Source organism: Diplotaxodon limnothrissa, linkage group LG3 (genome assembly GCF_057381915.1).
Source record: "Diplotaxodon limnothrissa isolate DT_005_m linkage group LG3, D_limnothrissa_male_GT1.1, whole genome shotgun sequence".
NCBI lineage: Eukaryota > Metazoa > Chordata > Actinopteri > Cichliformes > Cichlidae > Diplotaxodon > Diplotaxodon limnothrissa.
In genome coordinates this window covers 22,384,349-22,393,442 of record NC_140598.1, presented here as the reverse complement: position 1 = coordinate 22,393,442, position 9,094 = coordinate 22,384,349, and the positions used below count along the sequence as shown (strand labels likewise).

Here is a 9,094-nt window from a genome sequence, read left to right as displayed (position 1 = left end):
CAGTCCAGCCCTGTATGCAGCTCGTCTGCAGTCTGGTGTTGCCTACATCTTCCTATTTAGAAGGCAGAATTTCCGAGTTCTGAGTACAATCGAAAGCACCACGACTGCAGTTTTTGTGTTGGATGTAAAAGGCGCACATGACACTTTGACGTAGGCTAGAATCATGGCTGTAGTCAATGACGGTCCAGGCGTGGGATTTCTCTCGTGGAAATATGCACATTATCTTTTCCTTTCTATTGGTAGGTGGCACAGTGCACTTGTGGCAAGTAAGCAAGCTAGAAGACTGGCAAAGTTATGGAAGCAACACATTAACAAGAGAATTCTGAGTAAAACCAAAGTTACTTTCCCTAGTAACTAGTTACTTTGAAAGTAACGAGTAACTTGAAGTAACTGAGTTACTTTTGAGAGAAGTAACTAGTAATGTAACTAAGTTACTATTTTAAAGTAACTTACCCAACACTGCAGATCACACAGCTGTTTCTGTTTTTTAAATTTATTATTAATGTAAGATGAAGGGATAAAGGGTTTTGCTGTTTAAATAGGAACAAGCTCCACCTTGTGAGCACACATCTCTTATAGGCAAAGGTGGTAAAAGTACAGACATTCTGTGCTTAAGTAGAATTGCAGATATTAAAAAAAATCTTTTACATATTGAAATTCTTTGATCAAGCAAATATCAAAAAGTCCAGACTCCAAAATTTACTTAAAATAAGAAAGTAGCTTGCAGGACAATTCTACCAGCAATTCTTGTACAAAGCCAAATGACCCTCATGGTATGTTAATATAATACAGTGAGTTCATGGGAATATAAACTTTGTTTCAGTCTAAATTTACACTCCAATGAATGTACACAGCTTCAGTTTCATAGAACATGATCAGAAGAAGACATATTTTAAAATTAGCTCTATTTTCTGTTGCCTATATTGTAGAATGTGGGTTTACCTTCACATCTACACAGTAAAAATTACTACAGTTAGGGGTTAAAGTGGGATTTGGTAGGTGGGGAAACCCTAAGCTTGGCTATGATGGCTAGGCATGGGGAAAAGAATCATAACTTAAGGTTCAAGTCGATTTTCTTAGTTTTAGCTGATCTGGGCTACTGCTACTGGTACCAGTACCAAAGACCTCCCATCCCAAGGACCTCAGCAGCTACAGGCCAATAGCCCTGACATCACATCTGATAAAGACCCTCGAGAGGTTGGTTCTTCATCTGCGCCCAGTGTCCCATGTCCCAGTGGATACTGGACTACCTCATAGGATGCCCACTTTGTATGAGGACACAGGGCTGATGGGCTGGTCTGCAGCCACAGGGAACTGTGCGGACACCGTTCCTCTTCACCCTCTACACTGCAGACTTCTCCATCAACTCCCCACACTGCCACCTACAGAAGTTCTCTGACAACTCTGCTATAGTCGAACTGGAGAGTGATGGGAGTGTCATCTGTAACTACTGTTGTTGTTGTAATCATAGTTTTTCTTGCATCTGAACTGTGCAAACACAGAGGTCATCCCACATATGGTCCACCCGTTAAAGGGGGACAGAGGGCCTCAAGGGCAACAAGAGATGGACCTTGTAAAACTGGATTGTAATGTTAAATTGCAAGGTGTTAGTGATCTCTTTAAGAAAGAGATCAAAGGGGGAATTGTGGGATTATAATATTATCTTATACCATGTTATACCCCTGATTAATGATTGTGAAATTATTATGTAGTTTTAGTTTGCAGTATTCTCTTGAATTAGAAGAAGGTGATAACTATTACAGTTATTAAACTGATTTGTATTACATTAGACTGCTGATGCAGTGTGAATGAATGATATTGTTTATGCTGCATTATACTGCTGAGTCATAAGAAATACTGTTTTCAGAGAGTCAGGACTTTGCTTTTTCTGATAGTAGAGGACACAGAGCACATTCCACGGGAGCTTCACTCCCACCATTGTTGAAGGTAGACAAAAGGAGCCAAGGCCATAAGTCAGGCTCGCTAGGAGTTAGAAATAATGTGAATGTTTAGGTTTTTACGACTAGGTGGGGGCCATCAGAGGCTATAAGAGTTTGAGTAACCCTCCACCATTTTGAGATTTGCTGTGACCCTCTTCATGCATGTCTCCCCATCCAGATGGTTCATGCTCAAAAGTGTTGAATTGTATGTAATAAAGTAATTGTTGATTGAGCGTTTATTGTCACGGCGGGGCGCGCCGGCGTGAAGAATGAGGTAGACCCAAGAGCAGACAGAACTAGGTTTCAAAAATAAGGCAAGCCTTTATTGTGGCTGCAGGCATAACAAAAACACTAGGGGACACTGAAACTGGGAAAACTAAGAAGACAGAGAACACTGTGTAAACTAAAAGGCTAAGGCACTCTGTGAAGGAACTATGGAAAAAACTATAAACACAGAGTAACTCAGCAGGCTATGAAACACAGTGTCACAATAAGAGAAAATATGAGGTGAGGATAACAGACGATCTGACACTGACACAAAGACACACTGGGCTTAAATACACTGAGGCAGTCATCAAGAAATTAGAGACAGAAGGGGAACACAGCTGGGAGGAATAAGACCTGATGAGACAGGAGGAACAAAGCTAGAAACACAGACATAAGACGGGAACATGAGCCTTCAGAGTAAAACAGGAAACAAGACATGAACCGGGGAGACGTAGTACAGGGGGAGGTGACAGACGCGACAGCATGAACTTGACAATACAAGACACACAGACATAAACACACGAAGGGCAAGGGAGGCTTGATACAAGGGTAACATAATTACAAAAGGACTGGACTACCTTAAAGAACCTAAACAAACAATAAACATCAAAATAGGCTAAACATAACACACTGGGTCACACGACCCAGGACCATGACATTTATACACCGAGTATTGTCCTTCCTTCAGCCCAAAGATCGAAAGAATTGGGAGGATTTAACACTACCCAGGCATTATAGTGAAAGGGTTATTATTAGACTTACCATTATATAATTTACCATTATATTCTCATATTGTATTTATAAATTTTTAAGTAAGGCTACTATTAGCCAAAGTATACAAAGAAAAGAGTGCTTTAGCTTTAGCACTATAAATCTCTTATAACACTGGATGTTGAGGCTATTACTCCGTCTCAGGTGTAATAACAAGGGTGACCAAAGAGAACTTCAAACTCTCTACTCCATGTTCAGTTCAGTTCAGTTCAGTTCAGTTCATTTTTATTTCAAACATTTCAAACATGTGCCTTCACAATCATTACAAAATATCATTCCATTATTTGTTTGAAAAGGAGTAGGCTGAAGTATTTACTTATTTGTCCCTACCCCCTCAAGTTTTACCTCTCATTCATTTAATTTTTTTTTTGTCTTAAATTAAACAAACAACATATGAAACATATAAACATACGAAGTAAAACAAAACATAACATACATAAATCAAAAACAAGAAATTAGCAAGCCCCACCACAGTATAGTTTCTTTCATATGAAAAATACAGAATGTGTATATTTGCAGATACACAAGTTATGGAAAAACAACAAACCAAAACAAAACAAAAAAACAAAAAAACAACCAAAAAAGAACCGCAACACCATTACCAGCAACATTACCATCCTGGGTTAACCCCGTTTTCTTCATTCTTATACTTATTTAAAATTAGGTTTTTATATTTTACTTTAAACTGTTTTATGTTTTGACTGTCTTTTATTTCTTCTGTTAGACTGTTCCATAATTTAACTCCTGCAATTGAGATTGACATAGTTCTTAAAGTTGTTCTAGCACTTTGTATTTTTAAATTCCATTTCCCTCTTAAGTTATACCCACCTTCTCTTTCTATGAACAATTTACAGATTTCTTTGGGAAGCAATTTATTTCTGACTTTATACATTATTTGCGCTGTTTTAAGCTTCACCAAGTCTTGGAATTTAATAGCTTGCATTTTGACAAAGAGTGCATTTGTATGGTCCCTGTACCCTACATTATTTATTAATCTAATGGCCCTTTTCTGTATTATAGTTATTGTTTGTGTGTTACTTTTGTATGTGTTTCCCCAGACCTCTACACAGTAGCTCATATATGGCAGTAGTAAAGCACAGTATAAAATGTGCAGTGCTTTCTGATCCAACATATGCTTTGCTTTTCCCAGGACGGCAATGCCCCGTGCCAATTTCCCCCGAACATAAGTAATGTGTGGCTTCCAACAGAGCTTGTGGTCAATGATCACCCCAAGAAATTTTATTTCATTTACTCTTTCTAAATATACATTGTCAACACATATTTCTACTTCGATGTTTTTCTTTTGGTTTCCAAACAACATAAATTTGGTTTTATCGAGATTCAATGATAATTTATTTATATCAAACCACTTCTTTAATATCGTTAATTCCTGTGTGATCATTTCCAAAACCTGTGGCAATTCCCCACCTGAACACAGTATATTTGTGTCATCTGCAAATATTACAAACTTTAAAATCTCCGATACTCTGCAGATATCATTTAAGTACATAATAAACATTTTTGGACCCAGTACTGAACCTTGAGGTACTCCACAAGCTATATCCATCAAATTAGATTTATATTCATTTATTTGTACATATTGTTGCCTATTCCCTACATAGCTTTTTAACCATTCCAAAACCACTCCCCTAAACCCGTACTTTTCCAGTTTTTTTAATAGAATTTCATGATTAACAGTATCAAACGCCTTCTTTAGATCTAAGAAAACTCCGAGCGCATACCTCTTATTATCCATACATTCCGTTATCTTTTCCATTAAATCTATCAGTGCCAAAGCTGTTGATCTGTTGTTTCTGAACCCATACTGACTATCTGTCATTAATTCATATTTTTCCACAAAACTGTCAAATCTTTTTATGAAGAGTTTTTCCAGTATCTTAGAGAACTGGGAGAGTATTGACACTGGTCTATAGTTTGTAAAATGATGTCTTTCACCGGTTTTGTAAATGGGAATAACTTTAGCAACTTTCATTTTTTGTGGAAAAACTCCTTTTTGAAACGACAAGTTGGCTGAATTATGACACTTTTTTTTGTGATTATTACACTTGTCTGTGAAGCTTTGGGAACAGAAAGAAACCAAGTTTCAGTTTAAAAACTTTAATTCACTGACAGGAAACAACATTAGAAATATAATCATCCTCAACTGATCTGCTCCACTGACACTGACACCTTCAACGGACACACGTTCAATTTACATGACCAAATATATGGAAACATCCTGTGAGTGAATGTGTGTATGAAGGTGTGTATGTGTGTGTTAGTATCAGGATCAGAGAACGACAGCTTTTCTCTGTTCCAGTCCAGATTCACTCTGATCCTCTGGAGATTCTTCTCTACTGAGAGAACAGTGGGTGGAGCTGATGGTGAAAATGATGAGTATTTACCTTCATAGAACCCTATTCCCCATAATCCAGACCGTACACTTCCCTTTCTCTGCACAGACTCTGCCAACACCCCCAGTCCCCACCCTGTATTATCACCAACTTCGACATCCCAGCTGTGAGTCCCTGAGTTAAAGCCCTCAGAGCCCAGGACACAACAGGAATAATCAATCCTCTCTGGATTATCAGGAAGCTGCTGCCTCTCTCCTCCATATCTCACACTGGTCAGATCTTCAGACAGGATGAGGTTTGGATCAGCAGTGTTTGGGTCCAGAATGAGAGGAGTGTAGGAGACCATGGCCTTCATGTTGTTCCAGATGTTGAAGGTCAGGTTGCCCAGGTGTTTGGCCTGGTCTATCAGAGCTCCTGAGGGCAGCTGTGGATCATCCAGCAGGGGGCAGCGCTGGACTCTTTCCACTGCAGCCTTGTAGTTGTGCAGGAATGAGACGTGTTCAGCTCTCAGCTCCTCCTCTGTGGCTCTGACTGTGTCTGAAAGAGCTGCTATCTCTCTGCTCAGAGCCTCCATCTTCTCCTTCATCATCACACTCTTCTGCTCCTCTTCCTCCCTCAGTGCAGCAAGCCTGGCCTCCTCTTCCTCTGCTAGAAACTGGTGAAGCTTCTTAAACTGCTCCTTAATCTGCCTCTCTGTGTGTCGGGCCTGGACCTTAATGTGTTTTACTGTTTGATAAAACTTCAGTTCATCCTTTTCACAAACCTTTAACTTCTTCTTTAAGGGCTCCAGAGTTTCCTGAAGTTCCTTCTTGTGTTGTTGTGCAGCTTCATCGATGGGTCTGCATCTGTGGTTGGCATGTTTTTCTGAGTCTCTGCAGACGAGACACACTGGCTGCTGATGGTCCAGACAGAAGAGTTTGAGTTTCTCAGAGTGCAGACTGCAGAGAGCCTCTGAAGCTCTCTGATCTCTCTCCTGTAAGAACGACTCACACAGGTTCTGTAAGTCCAGGTTTAAAGGTGGATCATACTCTGATATTTTCTTACAAAGTGGACACTCGCATGTTGGTCTCTCTCTCCACCATCTCTTCATACAGTCTTTACAGAAGCTGTGGCTACATGACAGAATAACAGGATCTCTGAAGACCTCCTTACAGACCGGACAGCAGAGATCCTCCTCTGATCTGGAAGCCATTGAGTCTGTGAGTGAAGATTGATGTTCAAAGCAGACTGTTGTGTTGTTTATCAGATACACCTGAAATTAGAGAAAAGTAAAAGAAAGGAATAAGAAATATTGAAAGAAAGAGGACACAACTTATACTTCCATATTTTACCATAACATTATTCATTTAAGTCACAACTTAACTGTACTCTAGTGTAAAGGAAAATTAGATTTTTGTCATTGTAATCACATTGTGTAATTACATAGCTCTACTATTATGTATTCTAGATTCCACTTTTATATTTTAATACGTTAACTGAGTAAATTTTCATGCAATGCCAAGCTCTCTTGAGGTTGTTTCTACTGAGTTCTACCTCAATCTTATTTTTATACCTCATCTTAACGTTCTTTATTGCAGCCCTCACCTCCTTCCTCAATGTTCTAACAGTGGAAACGGCTCCCTCGTTAAAAGCAATTGGCCTTTAAAGAATGAAATCGTTGATGTCTTTAGAGAGCCACAGTTTGTTATTGGGGAAAGTCTTAAATTCTCTAGATGGAATCACTTTAGCTTTAACTCTTTAGAGATGTAGCTACACACCACATCGCTACGTTCATCCACATCGGAAGTGCTCTCTTGAAATGGGGACCACTCAGTGCAATCAAAACACCCCTGAAGGGCAACACAACTGTCTTTTGTCTAGACATTAGCCCGCTTCACACAGGTCTTCTCCCTCCCGTCACAGGTACATAAGCAGGGAGGAGATGAACATCATTGTGATCTGAAGAACCTAGTGCAGGTCCAGCCACAAGACTTTTTTGCCCCCTTAATTGGTCCATAACACAAATCCAGAGTTCCATTACGCCTTGTAGGACAGGGGACACATTGAAAGAAATTGTTCAGTGATTTCTTAAGATTACAGTTGTTAAAATCACCAAGAACAAAATTAGGAGCATCCGGAGAGAGGGACTGCAGATTGTGTACCACTTTAAAAACGGCATCAGCAGCAATTCTAACATTAGCTTTGAGATGAGTGTAAACAACAGTGACAAAAATTTTAGGGAATTCTCTCGGTAAGAAAAACGGCCTGAAAGATACTGACAAGAGCTCAATGTGAGGAAGACAACCCTTCCCGCAGAGTAAAATTATTACACCAGCCCTGGTTGATATACAAACATACCCGTCCTCCATGAGATTTGTGTGTTGTTGTATGTTCTCCAGTACATACATGATCATGATTAGTGTCTTTCTGAACAGTAACAGGCTCAGGCAATATGTGTCTGCGATTTCTCCTGTAAGTGTTTCCATCTGACTGTACCAGGTAGGATCTAGGTTCTTTTCGAAGTTCCTTCACCATACCTGTGCGGTCATAACCCTGTGGGGTCTGTAACCTCACTACGTGTCCTTCGTCAAGAGGTGGAAGTGGTCGGCTGGATCTGTCATAACAGACCTTCTGAGTCAGTCTCTTGTTGAGTAGTTGGGCTTTCATTCTCTCAGATTCACGGTGTTGTGGTTCAAGCAGTTTGGTTGTGATTGGGAGCGTAGTTCGAGTCTGTCTGGATAGAAGTCGTTCTGCAGGAGAACCCAGGTTCACATCACGTGGAACATTACTGAGATTCAGCAGGTTGAGAAATACATCAGTGCCATCTCTGTGAGATTTCTCCATCAGCTGTTTAGCACTGCACACTGCTCTCTCAGCAAGCCCATTGGATTGAGGATACTCTGGACAGCTGGTGACATGTTTAAAGTCCCACTGTGAAGCGAAGTCTTTGAAACGCTGGCTTGTAAACTTCCTTCCATTGTCTGAGATCAGAGTGTGTGGAGCACCATAAACTGAGAAGTGTCTTTTTAGCTTCTTGATGACTGTCGCTGATGTCAAATCCTTTAGCAGGTCAATCTCAAACCAGCCTGAGTATAAGTCAACTACTTCTAAATAGCAGTGCCACTCAAAGATATCTGTAGCCACAGTTGACCAAGGAACTTCATGCAGATGAAGGGGCTCTTTTTGTTGATGAGATTTAGTGCTGTTACACACCGAGCAGGAAGTAACTGTTTTTTCAATATCTCTTGACATGAACGGCCAGAAGACGATCCCCCGTGCTCTCCGCTTGGTAGCTTCTACGCCGGAATGTCCTCTGTGCATGATGGTGGTGTAGTCTCCTTGCAGGGATTTTGGGATCACGGCTTTGGAACCTTTACGAATGATGCCATTATCCACAGTCAGCTCATCCCTGAAAGGAAAATATGGATGAACTGCCGTGGGAAGGTTGTGGAGTTGTTGTGGCCAACCATGTTTGATGAACGAGCTGAGCACTTGCAGTGTCTCATCCTCAGCTGTGTGTCCTTTAAGTTCCTCCAGGCGTGAAGAAGAGATGCAGCTCACCGTCATGACATCAAAGTTGTCCTCTTCTTCAGACTGCTGGAAAGTGGATCTGCTGGGAGCTCCAGCATGTCAGCCAGATACATGTGTTTTCCACATTTATATGTGAGGGTGATGTTTTATTTTTGGAGCCTTAACAACATCCTCTGTAATCTGGCTGGTGAGGGGTGAATAGGTTTCTGTTTGTGACCCGTGGTAGGTACCTATTTAAAATAGGACAGAGCC

At 40.5% G+C, this 9,094-nt stretch overlaps 1 protein-coding gene across 1 annotated transcript; it reads right to left on the bottom strand.

Annotated features, from left to right (window-relative positions):
• Positions 1 to 5,138: 5,138 nt before the first annotated feature.
• Positions 5,139 to 7,691, bottom strand: LOC146634947 (nuclear factor 7, ovary-like). Its single transcript, XM_085344187.1, has 2 exons — positions 7,670 to 7,691; positions 5,139 to 6,529 (listed from the first exon to the last, which is right to left on the bottom strand). The coding sequence occupies exon 2, from the start codon at positions 6,522 to 6,524 to the stop codon at positions 5,139 to 5,141; it is 1,386 nt and encodes a 461-aa protein (XP_085200313.1). The 5' UTR covers positions 6,525 to 6,529; positions 7,670 to 7,691.
• Between the last annotated feature and the right edge of the window lie 1,403 nt (positions 7,692 to 9,094).